The sequence below is a fragment of the Kogia breviceps genome, chromosome 14, assembly GCF_026419965.1.
Source record: "Kogia breviceps isolate mKogBre1 chromosome 14, mKogBre1 haplotype 1, whole genome shotgun sequence".
NCBI classification, from domain to species: domain Eukaryota; kingdom Metazoa; phylum Chordata; class Mammalia; order Artiodactyla; family Physeteridae; genus Kogia; species Kogia breviceps.
In genome coordinates, this window is record NC_081323.1 from 10577480 (window position 1) to 10598595 (window position 21116).

At 45.9% G+C, this 21116-nt stretch overlaps 2 protein-coding genes across 5 annotated transcripts in view; one reads left to right on the top strand and one right to left on the bottom strand.

The window, feature by feature from the left end:
• ADNP (activity dependent neuroprotector homeobox) overlaps nt 1-10335 on the top strand; it is a 31243-nt gene extending 20908 nt beyond the window's left edge. For all 3 annotated transcript variants that reach the window (XM_059036483.2, XM_059036484.2, XM_067013627.1), the window contains 3 exons: nt 455-567; nt 2344-2436; nt 4805-10335. In XM_059036483.2, coding sequence (XP_058892466.1) covers nt 460-567; nt 2344-2436; nt 4805-7912 — 3309 coding nt within the window. In that variant the 5' untranslated portion in view covers nt 455-459 and the 3' untranslated portion in view covers nt 7913-10335. The remainder of the gene's footprint in view (nt 1-454; nt 568-2343; nt 2437-4804) is intronic.
• A 9794-nt stretch (nt 10336-20129) lies between these two features.
• BCAS4 (breast carcinoma amplified sequence 4) overlaps nt 20130-21116 on the bottom strand; it is a 60698-nt gene continuing 59711 nt past the window's right edge. The window contains exon 5 of one of the 2 annotated variants that reach the window (XM_059037566.2): nt 20130-20684. In XM_059037566.2, coding sequence (XP_058893549.1) covers nt 20562-20684 — 123 coding nt within the window. In that variant the 3' untranslated portion in view covers nt 20130-20561. The remainder of the gene's footprint in view (nt 20685-21116) is intronic. The other variant, XM_067012366.1, reaches the window with a different exon arrangement.

Genomic DNA, 21116 nt, shown 5'->3' on the forward strand with positions numbered 1-21116 from the left:
GGGTAGCTCTCAGACAACAGAAGCTTACTTCCCCTGGCACTCAAAATTATGTGGTAATGATGCTGAAATGGTGAACATTTTTCTGTTTTCAGAGGTTCAACATCACAAGGAGAAAAGCACTCACATTTGATTTTAAAGTAATCGGTTGGTATATAAACCTCATTCTCAACTTTAATAAGCTCATCACCAAACTAATTTTTTAAAAGTCTAATCAGAATTGTGCCACATTAGATTCATATTACCTGTGATATAAAATGTCCTGTTAAAAATAGAAAAGATCAGAGAGTACTTATGTTGCCTGCCTGCTTTAAGTATTCAGAACATGCTGGATAAGGATATCTACTCACCTTTTTTGTCAGACTGGGCCAGGGTTTGTGATCCTACCATCAGTGGAATTAGTAAATATCACAAGTTGTACATGTTTTGACTTGACTTAAATTTTTTTTTCCAATAGAAACTATGTTCCAACTTCCTGTCAACAATCTTGGCAGTTTAAGAAAAGCCCGGAAAACTGTGAAAAAAATACTTAGTGACATTGGGTTGGAATACTGTAAAGAACACATAGAAGTAAGTAGCATGTCATTTTTTAATTTTAACATGACTCAGCTTCGGATCCATTACTTTGTGTCAGTGGCCAGGATCGTTAATTCTTAGGGGTGATTCTGTATTTTAACTGCAGCGTTACCTTTGCCTGAGCTTTCTCAAATATCCTAACTGTTCCCTTCTCCCTAAAATGGGCTTTTTCATCTTTGCATCCTGGAGCAAAAGCATTTACCACTGAAGACGTACCACGTCAGTCATTTTTTTACTAGGTGCTTTAAAATGGTCTCTAAATTCAAATCCTTAAAACAACCCCTGGGGGGATATAGGAATTCTTATCTCCAGTTTACAGATGAAGAACCAGTAAAGAAATAGGTCCACCTCACAGCTGAGCATGTGGCAGGGTCTGTCTGTGAGACTCCAGAGCCTTTTCTCATTCTGATATGCCTGAATGTTCTGATTGACCTTCTGATTGTTGAGGCGTGGTGGTTTGGGTGCTTGTTGTCTCTTTCCTCGGGGTTTGAGCATTTGTTGGCCCTTTTGACCCATCGTAGACTATTATCTTCCCCTAGGTAACAGTTTGGACTTTACAAACTGTGTTTCTAGCCTTTTTATTCTAGGAGCTTTATTAACAGCCCTGTGGGATAGCCAGTGCAGTGGTCTCCTCTTCTAGATCTCATTACTCCAGGTCTTGTGGTTAGTTGATCAACAACCTCTGATTGGAAAGAAATGTTTAAAGCTATTTTCCCCACTAGCCTTTTAAGTTCCAGCTGGCCAGGGACCTTAACTACCTTGTCCATCTTTGTATCCTCAGCACTTAGCACAGTGCTGGGCATGTAACAGGCACTCAGTAAATGTTTGGATGGAATTGAAAGTAAAAAAGCAATTTCCTTCATGCAACAGGTTTTCTTTTCCTGGTTCCTATTAATCCCACTTTAGGGGTATATCATGAAGACTGAAGCTTCTCAAAATTGGGTTTCTCTAGTTATGTCGTCCCTAGTGTGGCAGTTCAGTCCCTCAGGTTCAGGTAGATCTGCCTGATGAAACAGTCCATTTACTTCCCATGCAGTGGGTAATCTTCACAATAAATAATGCAAATGTTAAAGGTACCTTTTGTCTCCTGCACTTTTGTTCCTCCCATTATTGCAGCCACTGCATAATCTGGAATACATGTGTACTTGATTTTCCACACTGAACTGTGTGACCCTTTTAGGAACAAGAGGAATTTTACCATAAAACTATGTTCCTGTCTCAGGGTGGAGGGGATCAAATTTTTACACAAGGGTGTAATTTTAACATACTATACTACTTGCTTTCTTTGAATAGCTTTCCTCCTTTTGGGGTTCAGAAATCCTGAGTTTTAGTTCCAGTCCAATCCCACCCCACCCCCATCTCCCACAAAAGACTTTTCTTGCACGGAACCAGAATATCTCATCTGTAGTACTATAGGCGAACGTTGCTCTCTTATACTCCATTCTAATATTACAATTGATGAGTTATAGTACTCTTACAAAGGGTGCTTTGGTATTAATATGTGGCTGAATTTTTTACCTAGTTAGAACTTCAGTGGTTTCTTTGGAAACCTGGTGACCATTAGAGGAATGTTGAGTTGATATTAAAAGTTCAATGTAACATCCATATGCCCTTTTGTATTTCCTAAGAGCTTTATCGATCCTAGTTTAGTTCTCAGTGGTGTTGATTTTCCTATGCATCTCCCCAACCCTAGTTAAGAGATGGGATTTATATGTAAAGTTGAGCTAGAGTTGATACAATGTTTTTGAAACTTCTTTCACTGTTTTCTAGGATTTTAAACAGTTTGAACCTAATGACTTTTATTTGAAAAACACTACATGGGAGGATGTAGGACTATGGGACCCTTCACTTACAAAAAACCAGGTAAGTGGCACAGGAGACTTCCCCAAAAAGCATCCTCCCTTTTCAGTTCTACATCTGTCATGGTATTACATTGTTTGTAGGCAACAACCTAACGTGGAAAGTGTTGAAACTGATTGTTTCATATTTTCCTAAGAGGTAGGGAAAACTAGGAAAAACTTTTGGTCTTTTTTTTGTCATTGTACTGAAACTTCAAGTGTAAGAAGAATAGGAAAGTTTGTTACTTAAAAGTTGTGAAGCAGGCTTCCCTGGTGGCGCAGTGGTTGAGAGTCCGCCTGCCGATGCAGGGGACACGGGTTCGTGCCCCGGTCTGGGAGGATCCCACGTGCCGCGGAGTGGCTGGGCCCGTGTGCCATGGCCACGGAGTCTGTGCGTCTGGAGCCTATGTTCTGCAACGGGAGAGGCCACAGCAGTGAGAGGCCTGCGTATCACAAAACAACAACAACAACAACAGAAAAAGTTGTGAAGCTCACTGTATATCAGCATTCCCCTCTCCTCCCGTAACCCCTGTCAGAAGTTTTTTGGTTCTTCTAATTCTAAAATGTTCCCTCCAGCATTCTGTTCACCTAGGGTATCCATCATTTTTCTGTGTTACAATCCTTGTTTTTTCTAGAGAAAGGAAGACAGAGGGCTCTTGCTTCCATTTACGTTTTCTTACTCATGTGTGTTGTCACCCAACCTCTCCGGGTAGCCTAAGCCAGCATGGGGGGGATGCGACAGGTGGCTCTGTAGGATGGCAGAGTGGTGCAGCTTAATTTTTACAAATTGGAATTAAAAACAGTATTAGGTAATCAAGGGCACCAGCCATGCCGGCAAATATCAATAGGTGATGATATAACAAAAATGGAGTTATATGGGCTTCCCTGGTGGTGCAGTGGTTGAGAGTCCGCCTGCCGATGCAGGGGACACGGGTTCGTGCCCCGGTCTGGGAAGGTCCCACATGCCGCGGAGCGGCTGGGCCTGTGAGTCATGGCCGCTGAGCCTGCGCGTCCGGAGCCTGTGCTCCACAACGGGAGAGGCCACAACAGTGAGAGGCCTGCGTACTACCAAAAAAAAAAAAAATGGAGTTATAGGTTATGTTTTTTCCCACAGGGAGAAGTGATTATCAATTCAAACTGTACCACTGTTTATTTCAAGTGAGTGTAGTAATTCTGGATTATTGATCTTTTCATCTGTTGGAATATACTTGGCAGGGAATCAGTACTTTTAAAATCCACCTCACCTCAGAAATTTGATAATTTTGTAGTCATCTGTTTCTTTCTTAGTAATACCCCAAGAAAGGGTATTAACCAGCAGTCCTCAAGTATGAAAGCTTTCCAGTGGGACACATCACTTACTTAATTCAGTTTTACAAATACTAAAGAAGGGTTGAGCTTTAAGGAAAAACAGAGTATTTCATTTTTGTTCGAATTGGTATCTGAAACAAGGTAGGTTTCTTAGGTCTCTAGGGGAAAAAAAGATCACCTCTCACCAAACTTGTGTTTCACCTATCTTCAAAGGACCAACTACACAGATGTTAATGAGCATGGTTCTGTAAGTTGCTCTTTAATACCAGTATATTCTGCAATGCTTTTCTTTTTTATTGGCTTAACACCTTGCTTTCCTCACAGTCTGTAGAAAATTTTTATTTAATTTCTTAATTTGAATCAAAGCAGCTGTCACTTCATTACTTCTTTTGAAGTTGGTCTTGCTTAAGAAGGAATAGCATGGCTTGTAGAAGAAAGCCGCCTTTTCAAATCATTAGTTTTTTGATCTCAGTGAAACCTGAATACTATACTCTACTTTGATCAGAGGGGGGAAATGTTTGAGATTTTTGAAGATGAGCCTTTTTCTCTATGAAAATGATTCCATGATGGGGAGGATCAAAGGTGTGTCTCTCTATCATATTTTGCCTAATTGCACTACAACACTCTGGGCCCTGAGTTTTACTATATAGTGAATCTGAAGCCTTCAGCAACTTACCAATCCACAGAGTAATTGTCGTGATTTCACCCAGCTTATTCTTATCCTTTCTCACTAAAATGTTTATCTTGAAGCCATTTGTCTTTGGTTTCTCGAAAACCAATGAGCAAATGTGACTCTGGTCTTTTCTAAAAACACTGAGGAAGAACTTTGAATGGAATTTTTATTTACACTGCAATGCCAAAACAAGTGTTTAGTTTAAAGCTGCTTTCTCATTTGAATATTTTATAAATTTATTTTGCATTTTGCAAAAGGAAAAAAATGATACTCAAATCTCAGTGCATTATAGAGTTTCAGTTCTAAAAATAGCATTATGTCTCTTAAAGACTGTCTGGGGGGAAAAAAGCCTAAAACCTGTTACTGCTTATCTGAAGTGGCATTCTGATTCCAGCTTTTGTCTTTTCTTTAGGACTATCGGACAAAACCTTTTTGCTGCAGTGCTTGCCCATTTTCTTCAAAATTTTTCTCTGCCTACAAAAGTCATTTCCGGAATGTCCATAGTGAAGACTTTGAAAATAGGATTCTCCTTAATTGCCCCTACTGTACCTTCAATGCAGACAAAAAGACTTTGGAAACACACATTAAAATATTTCATGCTCCAAACGCCAGCACACCAAGTAGCAGCCTCAGCACTTTCAAAGATAAAAGCAAAAGCGATGGCCTTAAACCTAAGCAGGCTGACAGTGTAGAGCAAGCTGTTTATTACTGTAAGAAGTGCACTTACCGAGATCCTCTTTATGAAATAGTTAGGAAGCACATTTACAGGGAACATTTTCAGCATGTGGCAGCACCTTACATAGCAAAGGCAGGAGAAAAATCACTCAATGGTGCAGTCCCCTTAGGCACAAATGCCCGGGAAGAAAGTAGTATTCACTGCAAGCGATGCCTTTTCATGCCAAAGTCCTACGAAGCTTTGGTACAGCATGTCATTGAAGACCATGAACGCATAGGCTATCAGGTCACTGCCATGATTGGGCACACAAATGTGGTGGTTCCCCGATCCAAACCCTTGATGCTGATTGCTCCCAAACCTCAAGACAAGAAGGGCATGGGACTCCAATCAAGAATTGGTTCCCTCGCTTCTGGAAACGTCCGGTCTTTACCATCACAGCAGATGGTGAATCGACTCTCAATACCAAAGCCTAACTTAAATTCTACAGGAGTCAACATGATGTCCAATGTTCACCTACAGCAGAACAACTATGGAGTCAAATCTGTAGGCCAGGGCTATGGCGTTGGTCAGTCAATGAGACTGGGTCTAGGTGGCAACGCACCAGTTTCCATCCCTCAACAGTCTCAGTCTGTGAAGCAGTTACTTCCAAGTGGAAATGGAAGATCTTATGGACTTGGGTCAGAGCAGAGGACCCAGGCACCGGCAAGATACTCGCTGCAGTCTCCAAATGCCTCGTCTCTGTCATCGGGCCAGTTAAAGTCTCCTTCCCTCTCCCAGTCACAGGCATCCAGAGTATTAGGTCAGTCCAGTTCCAAACCTACTGCAGCTGCCACTGGCCCTCCCCCACCCAATACTTCCTCAACTCAGAAGTGGAAAATATGTACAATCTGTAATGAGCTTTTTCCTGAAAATGTCTACAGTGTGCACTTCGAAAAAGAACATAAAGCTGAGAAAGTCCCAGCAGTAGCCAACTACATTATGAAAATACACAATTTTACTAGCAAATGCCTCTACTGTAATCGCTATTTGCCCACAGACACTCTGCTCAACCATATGTTAATTCATGGTCTGTCCTGTCCATATTGCCGTTCAACTTTCAATGATGTGGAAAAGATGGCGGCACACATGCGGATGGTTCACATTGATGAAGAGATGGGGCCTAAAACAGACTCTACTCTGAGTTTTGATTTGACATTGCAGCAGGGCAGTCACACTAACATCCATCTCCTTGTAACTACGTACAACCTGAGGGATGCCCCTGCTGAATCTGTTGCTTACCATGCCCAAAATAACCCTCCAGTCCCTCCAAAGCCACAGCCAAAAGTTCAGGAAAAGGCAGATATTCCTGTTAAAAGTTCACCTCAAGCTGCAGTGCCCTATAAAAAGGATGTCGGGAAAACCCTTTGCCCTCTTTGCTTTTCAATCCTAAAAGGACCCATATCTGATGCACTTGCACATCACTTAAGAGAGAGGCACCAAGTTATTCAGACAGTTCACCCAGTGGAGAAAAAGCTCACCTACAAATGCATCCACTGCCTTGGCGTGTATACCAGCAACATGACCGCCTCGACTATCACTCTGCATCTGGTCCACTGCAGGGGTGTTGGAAAGACCCAGAATGGCCAAGACAAGACCAATGCACCCTCTCGGCTTAACCAGTCACCGGGCCTGGCACCTGTGAAGCGCACTTACGAGCAAATGGAATTTCCCTTGCTGAAAAAGCGGAAGCTAGATGATGACAGCGATTCGCCCAGCTTCTTTGAGGAGAAGCCTGAGGAGCCTGTTGTTTTAGCTTTGGACCCCAAGGGTCATGAAGACGATTCCTATGAAGCCAGAAAAAGCTTCCTAACAAAGTATTTCAACAAGCAGCCCTATCCCACCAGGAGAGAAATTGAGAAGCTGGCGGCCAGTTTATGGTTGTGGAAGAGTGACATTGCTTCCCATTTTAGTAACAAGAGGAAGAAGTGTGTCCGAGACTGTGAAAAGTATAAGCCTGGTGTGTTACTGGGCTTCAACATGAAAGAATTAAACAAAGTTAAGCATGAGATGGATTTTGATGCTGAGTGGCTATTTGAAAATCATGATGAGAAGGATTCCAGAGTCAATGCTAGTAAAACTGCTGACAAAAAGCTCAACCTTGGGAAAGAAGATGACAGTTCCTCAGACAGTTTTGAAAATTTGGAAGAAGAATCCAATGGAAGTGATAGCCCTTTTGACCCTGTTTTTGAAGTTGAGCCTAAAATCCCTAACGATAACCCAGAGGAACACATACAGAAGGTAATTTCTGAGGATGCTTTAGAGTCTGAGAAGCTAGACCAAAAAGAGGAGGATGGTTCAAAATACGAAACTATTCATTTGACTGAGGAACCAACCAAACTAATGCATGATGCCTCTGATAGTGAGGTGGACCAAGATGATGTTGTTGAATGGAAAGATGGCGCCTCTCCATCTGAGAGCGGCCCTGGTTCCCAACAAGTGTCAGACTTCGAGGACAACACGTGTGAGGTGAAAACAGGAACCTGGTCCGATGAGTCTTCCCAGAGTGAAGATGCAAGGAGCAGTAAGCCAGCTGCCAAAAAAAAGGCTACCGTGCAAGGTGACAGAGAGCAGTTGAAATGGAAGAATAGTTCCTATGGAAAAGTTGAAGGGTTTTGGTCCAAGGACCAGTCACAGTGGAAGAACGCAACTGAAAATGCTGAGCGCTTATCCAGCCCGCAGATTGAGTGGCAGAATAGCACAATGGACAGTGAGGACGGGGAGCAGTTTGACAACGTGACTGATGGGGTGGCTGAGCCCATGCATGGCAGCTTGACCGGAGTTAAACTGAGCAGCCAGCAGGCCTGAGGGCTGGAGTCTCTGGCATTGGTGACAAGTGCTGCAGCCTGGAACTCTGTTCTCCTTTCAGTGTGACTGCAAAGCTGTATTCGAACTGGTACTGCCTTTTGAGTGCTGGCTCATCAGGCTGTGGGGACATGCGGCCACTCCGATCCAAGTGGTTATTTCTAAGTCTATGACACACGATTGGCTGATCTTGCTTTAGAACGTGCTGTGACAGGCACAGTAACTAAATGTGAAAAACCAGTAAGTTGGGGGCTCATGAACGCACATGAGAAAAAGCAGAGGTTTATTTTATCTGCCTTCTCAACATTTCTCTCCCTCTGTAAAGTGTTTGGCTGGACGCCCTTGAGAAGCGTTCTCTTGATGCAGACGGTAGTGCAGGGCCAACATACAAGCTACCAGTCCAATGTGTATAGTAGACTTTGGGGAAATTGATTTTTTTTCATGTATTCATTCTGAATAGTTGAAATGTATATTTGTACAGTCTTTTAGACCTATTCAAGTGATGCTTATGATATTGTTATTGTGTACCCATCATAGATTTGTTTCTTTTTTTAGTGTTGCCCTTGCTGTGTTAATAAGCGCTGTATCTAGTTGACCTAGCAAAAGCCTGAAACTACGCTAGTGTGGACTTCGGGACAGACTTAGTTTTTGCACATAACCTTGTACAATCTCGCAGCAGAGGCCAGCCACATAAGATATATATCTGGACTCTCTTGTATTATAGAATTTTTCTTGTTCTGAATATCCTTGACATTACAGCTGACAAAAACAAAAACTGGTATTTCAGGTGTTTTCTGAAATCTTTTAAGCTAAAAATCACATGCAAGAATTGACTTTGCAGCTACTAATTTTGACACCTTTTAGATCTGTATGAAAGTGTGTTGTGTTGAAGCAGCAAACCAATGACTGCTGCCTTTTGGATATTTAGTTTTATCTTTAGTTAAACACCACCCTGGTGTAGTCATTTATACCATCTAATATATGACACACTGTTGTAGTATGTATAATTTTGTGATCTTTATTTCCCTTTGTATTCATTTTAAGCATCTAAATAAATTGCTGTATTGTGCTTAATGTAAATATTTGCTTTATTACACATTACAGTCCTGTGTGTCCGTTATGTCTTGTGCCAGTTGATGCCATGGCTCTCTTTCGTCAGAGATGCAGGTACAGCCACTGAGGAAACTTGTGGAAGACCAAGATTTTCTGCCATTGGCATAAGGAATGCTTTCTCTCAAGGCACCTGTTGCAAACTCTTTGGTTTGGTTTTTGTCTTTTTCCCTTTTTACTTGCTAAAGTAAACAGCAGTTCCCCTTTTGTTAAGGAGCAGAGCCTGCTTATATATGTAAATGTATCGATGATAAAAGGATGTAAACATAAGTGAGCATTCATTTGCAAGCAGAATCTTAATGCCCTGGTGTTCTTTTGTCTAAATGAAGTAAATGTTTGTTTTCACCTTATAATGGGAACAATTGTACCAAACAGTCAGCTACTCTCTGCTTTCGTTATAACTCTCTCTCTCTCGACCATCTTGCTGTTACGAAAAAGGCTTTGGAGATCACAGGTTTGGAGGGCTGTCAAGATACAAGGAGCTGGTATGGTGCGTCTACTATGCATGCATTCCCAAGAGCTAACCCCGCCCCCCACCCCCCGTACTAAAGAACAGAAAGTTACAAAGAGGCAGAATTAGGCGGATGTTTTTGGCAGTTATGACAGTGATGGGATGGATGCTCCAATCCGTGCAGAGGCTGGTCAGTCACCTCTCAGGGACATTGGCCTAAAGAGTTCTCAAGTGGCTAGTTTCCATGATTTCTGAGACTTCCCAGAAGGTTCATCTTGTTAGTGCTTTTGCTACCCAGGAATAAAGGTTTGACCAACGTTCCCCTAAGATGTAAAGTCGTGCCTCTCAGAAACAATACAGGAGAAAGCACAAAAACAGACTAGAACCTTTAGGGCGTTCGGGGCTGGCATGGAGCTACTTTAAATCCATTATACAGATTATAAATTCTGTGGACACCAGCTAACATTTAGGACAGGATGTCCCCAAGTTAAGATGCTACAGATTACCCAATCAGAAAAACTGGCATTGAGAAGGTCTCTTTCCCTTGAGGACAGTAATACCAGCTGCATTTAAGCTATCTCGCATTTGTTTTGAAATTAGACTGCCTAATTAAAAGGTAGGAAGAATTTAGCCTGGGCTTATGAGTCCTACATGGAGTACTAGTGAGACTTGTGCAAAATAGTGGGGCGGGGTGGGGGGACGTTCCAGGCTGGACATTTGAACAAAGGTAGAGATGAGTATGCTTCCTTGCTGAGGTGGTGTGAGTGGGCCGTGTTGGCATATGGAAAAGTTTAGCCACCTAAGAACTGGAAATAAAGAAGATTTCCAATGTTGCCGAAGCCCTAAAAGTGTCTCAATAAAAGCCATTTTTAAAAAATGCTGTTGCTACTGTTTGGTTTTGGAATAATCTGGAAATAAAAACTGGCAGTCTGCCATATTCTAATTAGAGAAGGTCTATAACTGTAGATCGAATAATCCTGTAGATTTGCTTTTTAACAAGGAAAAACAAAATTCCAGAGAACTTTCTGCCCTTTGAATTTCCTGTGGCCATGAGTTCCACACTCAGGTTGAGTAGCACTGTGGTTTCTCTCCCTTTTCAGCACGTTGAAGCATTTTCTTGTCCCACCTTTGGTTTCCTGTCATTGAGCAGTACAGGGTCTTCAGCGAACAGCTTTGTCCCCTCTTAAATTCCAAGTAAAAAAGGATCTGCCTCCTCTTCTCCCCTGTGCCTGTGTTTCTGTCTACTCGAAATGCCTACCCACTTGTGAAGACGCACAGAATTTCAGGAGGGAACAAAATAAGTGCCAGATTTGAAAATGATCTATCAAAGACTGGGAATGCCCCACCCGAAACACTTCGCTGGGAGCCTTTCAACTTGCTTTTGCCAAGTGAGTACTGCCATGTAGAGGGGTGGTTCCCCACACGTGGGCTACCAGCACCCAAACCTTGAGATGGGGCCCCCAAATCATCTCCAGGTGATTCTGCGCCATGCGAACTGGAGAACCACTTAGCCTGAGTGATGGAAAAATCTACTTTTCGCGAGCGAGATTAGGTAGAGCATACTGAATCTGGATTCCACAGAGCAGCCCGTCAGCCTTCTGCACCCCCTCCCTTAGGCGATGATCTTTTCAACCCATTGTGACCCTTAACTGCCCACCCACCCTGTAGCTCACTGGCCTGGCACCAGTTGCAGGCATGTTTCACCAAAGTGCCATGTAGGAACATTTCAAACTCCTAAAGCCCCGGAGGACTGAAAACAAAAGGAAGACGCTGCTCTCACCATTCTGAAATGTGTTCCAACATACCAGTTATTAACTGGCCACCATGACGTACGTGGTCTAGGGAAAGACTCAGCTGACAGAAACTAGACGGGCAAGTTAGAAAAGTGTTTTCTGCCAACTACTACTAGAAGGCTAGCTCAAAAACGGATCCAAACTTTCACCAAAGGAGGATCTCCATTTGGTAATTCTTTGCACCCTGCTACTTCCTATCAACTTACTCCACTTTAAAAAATTAACTTTAGGGCTCTCCTGGTGGCGCAGTGGTTAGGAGTCCGCCTGCCGATGCAGGGGACACGGGTTCGCGCCCCGGTCCGGGAAGATCCCACATGCCGCGGAGTGGCTGGGCCCGTGAGCCGTGGCCGCTGAGCCTGCGCGTCCGGAGCCTGTGCTCCGCAGCGCGAGAGGCCACAGCGGTGAGAGGTCCGCGTACCGCAAAAAAATAAAAAAATAAATTCACATTCACTATAACTTAAATCCTAGTGGAATTACAGATTAATGGAGTTGTGTTCAAAAATTGGCATATAAGGCAAAAACTGCATATAACCTGAAAATCCTTAAGGCATGATTTCAAAGTGCTCCAGCTAAGAGGACGCAGGAGGGAAAGTCCATAGTCATTTCCAGGACACGTTCTCTGTGGTATTTTTCCAGCTTATGTACAATGTTATCAGTATACCTTAGAAAGGTGCAAGGCCATTTAAACCTAAACTGGTTTTTGCAATAAAAATCTTGCTGTACCTTTATGAATGTCTTATTACCAACTGAAGCAAAATGGATAGCCTAATAAGCAAATTGTTCAGCTTTTGGAAACTGATAGAGCGAGAGAGGCTAGAAATAAAAGGGCTTTTCCAAGGTATTTGATGTCAACGCTGTACTGGCTGCCATCTAGATTGGAGCAGAATGTGACAGCTGTGTACGTGGGGCAGCCATCTGGGAATCTAAAAATTAAAAGACCTTGCCTTGGGGACCATTGGCCAAAAGATCACTGCACGACTTCCTGGTGGCTGCAACTGCTGGCACAGCTCTACGGGCTTCCCCGGGAAGAGGACTCCGAGAGAGGCTTAAACACAGAGCTCTCCAAGGAAGGGGGACCTCCAGGCCAGGGGTGAGATTACACCTTTCCTAGGAGTTCAACACTGTTCCTGAAAATGCCTGGAGCTCAGCACACATCCTGAGTACATATTTACTCAAGAACTTTCCAAACATCACAGAAGTAGAAGTGTTCCTGGGACTAGTTGTAGGGCATTAGATTCCAAGATAATTTGAGTCCTCAAAACGGTCTTGCCCCAATTCCCTAAACCACCCCCCCCCCCCCACACACACACACAAAAAGTCCTCTAAAGGGAGTATTAGAACTAGGTTTCGGGTTTCAGGACATGAAGTTTCAGAGAAGCCAACTTGTCCCAAGATTCCAGCTGGCAGAGGGGAGACGCTGACTTGGACCCAGGATATCTGAGTCCACAGCCCCTGGAATTCCCAGCCACACCATCCGGCCTTGGTCTTGGCTAAAGACTACCGTCTTAAGAAAGGCTCTCCCTGCTATGAATGCAAAGACATGTGAGCCTCGGTTTCTAAACCAACACATCATAGTTTCCCTGGCACAGCGTTTCCCGAACTATACTCGTTCACATTGCCATCTCTGTCACTTTTGCCACATCTGCCTACCAGCTGCTTTACATACTTATTATGTTTCAGCTCCCCTTTTTGAAAGGGAAAACTGTATCTCTACAAAAAAGGACAACCAGCATAATTTGCCATTAATGAAGGCATCCCTAAAAACACATACAAGACAAAACGTTAGACTAAAAACGTGCCGCCTGCCATTGCTTGCTGAGGGCTGTGAGCCTGAGGCTTGCTCTGTTTGTTAAAAAGGAAAATCAGAGGGGTCCAGGGCACACCAGCACCAAGATGAGACTTTTTCCTTGGCCCAGACGAGACTGGAAGAACTGGATGTGTCTCCACGGACTCGTGTTACCTGATGCATGCCAGGTGGCACCAAACCATTGGTCAAGAGATGGCTCTGGTTCAGAGTGCTTCCCAGGGAAGCCTCTGCCCAGTCATTACCCAGCTCTTCTTACCTGGCTTTAGACTCCTTTTTACGAAATAGGGCTCTCACTGGCAGCAACGGGAACTCCAACTCAGATTGGGCTTCATTAAGGGGACACACAGGTTAACAGCTGTGGCCGAGGAGGGCAGGCCGCTCAGTGATGTCAGCAGGGTGTCAGGTCCTCTGTGCTTCCGTCCTGCCACCCACACGGTCACCTTCATCCTAAGCAGGGACCCTGGTGTTCGTGTTGCTTCCCATTCACCTGCCCTGAGAGACGGTTTCCCCTCCCTTACCACAGAGGGAGAGTCCTGAACTTGGAGCTAATCGGACCACTCCAGAACCAGTTTCTGTGGCTGGTAGGCTTAGGCCAGACCTAAGCCTCGGTGCGTCACTGTGAGCTAGGATTACCTCGATGGGCTTAGATCAGGCAATACCCATCTCTGGAGCTGGGGTGGAATCAATTCAACCCAAACCAGAAACCAACTCAAGCCCGATTCTACCCACTACACTCAGGAGGGTGTGAGACAGACACTGGGGCCTCTACACTCTCCAAAGGAAACCTCCTTGAAAAATCTCTTAACTGCTGTTCTTCCAAAGCACGGCTTCCCAGACCTGGCCGCATCTTGAAATCACCTGTGGATTTTTAACACTTAAGAGACGCTGGAGACCCTCCCCCAGAGATTCTGACGCAATTGGTCTGAGCTGTGGCCCAGGTGACTCCAATATGGTTCCCAGGCAAACCCGAGAACCACCCTTCTAAGGACACAAGGGACCAAGGCTGCAGCGTGAGCCTGCCCCGGATTCCTGTATTTGCTACCGGTGGTCCCCTGTTTAAGACCATTTATTCTATTGCTCTCCATTCAACAAACACGCACTTGCCGGACAGCCTAAGAACCCCCCATCTCTACACCCAGAGATGCAACTTGTGTGTAGAAAACAATGTTACGCGTGTAAGCTAATGTCCTGATGTCTCGCCGGTTCCCCGGGAGCAATGATGAGACCGCGGGCCTACGCGGGTCACCCTGGCAGGGTCACCACTGCAAACACTCCCAGCCCTGGTGCCAACAAAAGAAAAGCACAAACCTCATTGTCCAGGGCGCTCCGCCAGGTCTCCTCCCTCTCCGGCGCCTCGGGCGTGGCTCCCCCAGAAGAGCCTTGCTGGCGAAATGCTGGACGCTACGTTTATGACGGAACTGCTCCCTGGAAGACCCAATGAGAAAGTCCTTCCGGTTGAGGGGCCGACCTCCAGCAGAGTCAGGCTTGCCTGGTTTGGTTCTTCTGAGGGAATCATGTGATTATCCAGACCAAGTACACCTGCCCACTGCGGTCGGCTCCGTACTCCTCCCTCCGCCTCAGCAGCCCACGCAGCCGGCAGAGCATGCTCGCCAGAAGTCCCCGCAAAGAAGGCAGAAATAAGCCTCAGACCACTGCCCCTCCCCGGCTGCTCGCAAGCCTAAAATGCATCCAGCTGGCGCTCACCGATAAGAATTTTGATGCTTTTAAATCTACAGCGAGCACACAGGCCTCACAGAGGAAATTCTGTGACAGCTGCTCCAAGTCAGAATTGCTTTGAATTCTTTCAGACCCAAAGATGGTTGTGCTCTTGACCATAAGACAAAGCAGGGGGCTTCCCTGGTGGCGCAGTGGTTAAGAATCCACTTGCCAACGCAGGGGACACGGGTTCGAGCCCTGGTCCGGGAAGATCCCACATGCCGCGGAGCAACTAAGCGCCCGTGCGCCACAACTACTGAGCCAGCGCTCTAGAGCCCGTGAGCCACGACTACTGAGCCCGAGTGCCTCAGATACTGAAGCCCACGTGCCTAGAGCCCGTGCTCCGCAACAAGACAAGCCACTGCAGTGAGAAGCCCGTGCACTGCATGAAAGAGGAGCCCCTGCTCGCCACAACCAGAGAAAAGCCCACGTGCAGCGATGGAGACCCAACACAGCCAAAAATCAAAATAAATAAAATAAATAAATTTATTTTTAAAAAGAGACAAAGCAGGATTTTGCTTTAAGATGGGAAGGAAATGCCTTGATGCCTCCAGGTGCCTGGGTCAACAGGTCATCTCGAGAGAACTGGTAATCCTGGAACAAGACCCCTTTGGGGGTGTCTGCCTAGCTTCTAACCTCTTCTCTGAGAACTCCCCTTTCCACCCCAAGAAGGAGAGCTTTTATCATGAATGGATGTTGGATTTTGTCAAGTGCTTTTTTCTGCATCTCTTGGGATGACCATGTGGGGTCTCTTTACTTTTATTACTCCAAGTGTGTTGCGCTGATTGATTTTAAGGTGTTAAACCAACCTTGCATTCCTAGGAGAGAGCCCGCTTGGTCATGGTGTGTAATCCTTTTTATATATTTCTGGATTCAGTCTGCTGCTATTTTGTTGAGGACTTCTGCAAATGCAAATACCTGTGGGGCCAGGCGGTAAAGAAATCAGTGAGATAACTTAGATACGAGAGACCCGGAGAGCGCGGCCCTGCTAAAGGGACTCAGCTTTGGCTCGTTGCTGTCTTGCAAGAATATGAGCCCCATATTGCCTTATTTTAGTTTTTGAAGAGAAGCTGGAAATCCAGTCCTTAGTGTGAACTGTCCTGATTTTTACTTGTTGGCAACTGATTTTAATTGAATTTTTTGAATAGGGAAACACCAAAATATCAAAAGTTTAAAATAAAATGGAAAGTCCACTTCTCACCCACAATAGATATTCACCATTCTCAAATATTTGTTTATCCTCCCAGAGAACTTGAATGCTTTTCTTCCTCACACAGATGGTAGCATATCAGGTACCTTTTCCTCCACTTTGGCTTTTGTGATATCTCCATACCAAGTCATAAAGAACTCCGAATCCATTTTTACATCTTCATAGGATTCCACCCATTCATGCATGTATGGAGGTACTGTAACTGAACCAATCTCTAATTGATGGATACTTAGGTTCTTTCCAATCTTTTGCTATTTCAATGAGCAGTGAATAAACTTTTGCATTTATTGTTTCTCTTGTGTATATATATTGGGAGGCTAGATCCCTAGGGGCGGAATTGGGCCCTAGGGGTCTAATGGTACATACATTTCTAATTTTGATAGGTACTGCCCTTGGACCTCCATGAGAATCACGTCCCACCACCAATGTATGAGAATGCACATTTCTTCAAAATTTCACCAACGGTGTCATCAAAAACATTTTATTTTTGCCTACATAAGTGAAAACTAATTTCAATATTCTTTATACTTACAGATTGAGGTTGAGTATCTTTTCATATCTTTTTTTTTTTTTTTTTTTTTTTTTTTGCGATACATGGGCCTCTCACTGTTGTGGCCTCTCCCGTTGCGGAGCACAGGCTCCGGACGCGCAGGCTCAGCGGCCGTGGCTCACGGGCCCAGCCGCTCCGTGGCATGTGGGATCTTCCCAGACCAGGGCACGAACCCGCGTCCCCTGCATCGGCAGGCGGACTCTCAACCACTGCGCCACCAGGGAAGCCCTCTTTTCATATCTTTAAAATAACTTTTGCATTTGCTTTTCTGTGAAATACCTATTCATAACCTTTGACATTTTTCTGGGGGTTTTCCTCTTATTTATTTGTAGGAGATGTTTATATATTAGGGAGATTATCCCTTTGTAATACAAGCTGCAAATATATTTTCCCAGTTTGTCCTTTGTCTTTTTGGTCATTTGTTTTTTGAATTTGCTTAGGATTTTGTCGTTCTGTTTTAAGATTTTTTTTTGGTTGAATTTTCTGTTTGTTTTTGCCATGCAGAGGATTTTAAATTTTTTAATATAATCCAATTCTTCATCTTTTATGGCTTCTGGATTTTTTTTATGGCTCTCCAATGTTTCTGCCTCCTTATTCTATAAATTCATTTTACACATTTAACTCCTCCTTAATCCATTTGGAATTTTGGAACCGTTCCTGGTGTACAGAATGAGGTATGGAACTCACTTTATTTTTTCCAGATGGTTACCCAGTTGTCTCAACATGAAAACAATTTTAAAACAGTTCAGGGCAAACCATACAGTTCTGCCAACCTGTGGGCCACCGTCTTGAAACCTCTTACTTTGAACAGACGTGAAGTTCACATCCACGGGGAAAGTGGGAATGATCGACCAAAGGGCCTTGCTCTTATGAAGACTTGCAATGGCCTATACCCTGGCGCCCCTGTCCAGAAACAGCCACCAATGAAAGAAAAAGAGAAAGAAAACGATCACCCTTTCGTAGGCTGCAAAGTGACCCTTGCCGTGGGCTTTGGGTTTGACCCTCTCAAGTCAGCATCAAGGCTTTCGCTGACTTGCTAGGGGACACATCCGACACTTGCTCTAAAGGGGGATGCCCATCAGGTCACCTGGCACCAGCAGCTCAGAGGACTGAGGTCAGGAATTCCTGGCAGGCTCTGTGTCCTGGCTTTCCCTCCCCTTAAGCGTCTCCAAGTGTCCCTGAAAGTTCATTGTTTGGCACTGCAACTCCAGGAAACTTGGAAAGGCCAATTCTAGCTCATTAGTCACCTTTTCCCCATGGATGTTGTCATACAACCTTACCCCTCCTCGCTGCCTTGTGTGGGGGGTGTCTGCAAAAGAGTCCCAGGACAGCAAAACCAGAGAGTGCGAGTTGGACTCTGGCAGCTCTCACTCTCCCATGACTCGTTGTTACTCTGAAATGTAAGGCAGTTCCTAAGCCACTCACTGCTGAGGCTCTTGGATGCCACGAGCCAAGTGAGAAACGCAGGACAGTGGGCCTTTCCCCCCCCAGCCCGGTGACCATCACAGCCACCTGTTACCCAGTGCCCACTGCCGGGCCCTGGCACAGGTCATCTCATTTCCTCCTCAGTACACCCCAACAGGCAGGTGCCATTACTCTCTGTATCTTACTGTGGAAGATCTTACTGAGGCTTGTCTCAGAGAAGCTAAGCAACTAACCCAGGGCCACACAGCTGAGATGTGCAGGAGATGATGGCGCCACCCAGGCAGGCTGACCTCACAGCCTATAAGCTCTTAGTCACGGTCCTGTGGGTCTCTATTTTAGGACACCTCTGTTGCTGTGGCTTAATCCTGTGACATTCCCGTTCACCTCTCCCGGACCCTTCGTTCAGCCTCTGGAAGGAGAAAGAAGCCTGGGCGTCTTCAGCTATCAACATATATCCGGTTTTCCAGAAATGGGTGTCCTCACCACTTGTCTGAAAAAGGAACTTTCCATCGAATCTCTGCTCTCCCTGCGCAGACCAGGGCACGGGGAAGATCTAAGCTTCCGTCGTTAAAAACAGTCCCTATCAATACAACACGGCCATGAAATGATGCCGCCACAGGCTCAGTGTCCGCGGGGGGAGCCAGGCACAAAGCCGACACGCTGAGTATACACACGCCACTCCGCCTCCAGTTACAAGGTACACAAGCCGGCGACACCAGCACCGTCTACGCGGCGAGATGTCAGGGTAGTGTTAGCTTGGATGGGGGTGGGGCACTGGCTGGAAGGCAGCACGAGGGGGCTTCTGGGTGCTGATGATGCCTGTGTGTTTCTAGATCAGGGTGAGGGTTAAGCCGATGTGTTCAGTGTGTGAAAATTCAGTGACCTATACACTTAGGTGCACCTTTCTGTCTGTAAATTTTACTTCAATAATTTAAAATAACGTCTTGACATTTTTAAAGAAAGAATTATATTTACAACAATTATCTCTGCAAAACGCTGGCTGTACTTGAAACAAGGGGTTCACTTATATCTTTTAGTTCAAAAAATTGTCCTAAGGGACTGCCCTGGTGGCGCCGTGGTTAAGAATCCGCCTGCCAATGCAGGAGACACAGGTTCGAGCCCCTGGTCCGGGAAGATCCCACATGCCACAGAGCAACTAAGCCCGTGCGCCACAGCTACTGAGCCTGCGCTCTACAGCCTGCGAGTCACAACTACTGAGCCTGTGTGCCACGGCTACTGAAGCCCGTGCGGCTAGAGCCCGTGCTCCGCAACAAGAGAAGCCACCACAATGAGAAGCCTGTGCACTGCAACGAAGAGTAGCCCCTGCTCGCCGCATCCAGAGAAAAGCCCGCGTGCAGCCATGAAGACACAACACAGCCAAAAATAAAATAAATAAAATTTTAATAAAAAGAAAAGAAAAACGAAGTGATTTGCTTATTAAAAAGAAAAAAAGAAAAAAAAAGAATCTGCCTGCCAATGCAGGGGACACGGGTTCGAGCCTGGTCCAGGAAGATGCCACATGCCGCGGAGCAACTAAGCCCGTGCGCCACAACTACTGAGCCTGTGCTCTAGAGCCCGCGAGCCACAACTACTGAGGCCCGCACGCCTACAGCCTGTGCTCTGCAACGAGAGAAGCCACCGCAATGAGAAGCCCGTGCACCACAATGAAGAGTAGCCCCCCGCTCACAGTAACTAGAGAAAGCCCGCGCGCAGCGACGAAGACCCAAAGCAGCCAAAAATAAAAAAAATTTTTTAAAAATTGTTCTACAACTGGCAAGACTCAACTCTTTTTTTGCTTTGCTACCACTATCTCACTTGATTCATGATGTCAGATTTCCTTGAAATTCAAATGCTGGTCTGCGATACAGGAGTGTGTGTGTGTGTGTGTTCTTGGCTCTCGGAGAGATTCCAGAAACTAGAAATATCCATCACCAAAGTGAGGAATCCAGCATTTCAGAACAATAGCAGGAAACTCATCTACATGAGAAGAAATTAAAGCAAACACACCTTGGAGGACTCCGGGGAATGTGAATGATGTCTGCACTCTGCTGGGACTCTGAAGGCCAGAGCTGCCCCCTCCCCTCAGGCGAGGGGTTCATAATAAGCAGATTCTGAGGCTCAGGCTTGAGCACCCATGAAGGAAGCATTTACACCCAGGTGACCTGGACACCTTTATTGAGACGGTTCACAGGGCCGGTGGGCACTGGGGTTCACACAAACCAGCCGACACGCATGGACCGGGAGCCACGCACCCTGGGGGCACAGCGCAAGCCCCTCACAACGCCGGCGCAAAGCCCTTCCAAGGCAAAGGGAAACCCAAGGCCCCACAGCCCATCCCCTGGGGTGACCACCTCGTCCAGAACACCAGGCAGGACAAACGCCGGTGGAGAAGGCCTTCTCCAGCTCATCTCTGAGGCACTGCCCACCTGTGGGTTCTACATGCTTCTCCAAACCCTGCGGGCCCACGTGAAGCAAGGGGGAGAATTCAGGAAACGCATCCACGACAATACAACAAAACAAAACAAAACAACCAATCTGCACGGCACACAGATTTCACTTCCTGGTGCCCCTGACGGGAGGACCGCAGGGCTCACAGACGCCTTTGGCAGCTGGGGGCTCGGCGCGTCGCCTCCCCGGCGTCCACGGGAAAATAGTGTTCGGTTCTGTACAACGCGGGCAGCTCGAAGGTCGGGGCCACCGGCGTCCACAGCTTCTGGAATGACAGAAAACCAGGTGCCCCATCAGCCTCGTGAAGCCACTTGTTCTGAGACCCAAGAACTCCAGTTGCAGGAGTTCATTCTGCGGGGAGAATAGCCCGGGTGACCAAAGACTCCATGATGCTTTGGTGACACTGCCTGTGACAGCCAAAGCCAGCCCATTTGAAACCTGATGGGGAGCTAGGTCGGCAGGGTTGGTCCGTGTCCACGGAGCCCCCCGCAGCATTGGAGAGAACCGGGCTCTGAGGTGGGGGGGGGGGGATGACTGAGAAAGCCAGGTGTACCTCATGCCACCGCATGCCTGGAAGGGCCGCGAGCCGAGACCGCGCCGTGGGCCAGGGCCTGGGAAAGCCGGGGTCAGGCCGATGCTTCTTTGAACGTGCACCCATCTGTGCTGCCTGAAGCCTGGGCCATATGCATGTGTTACT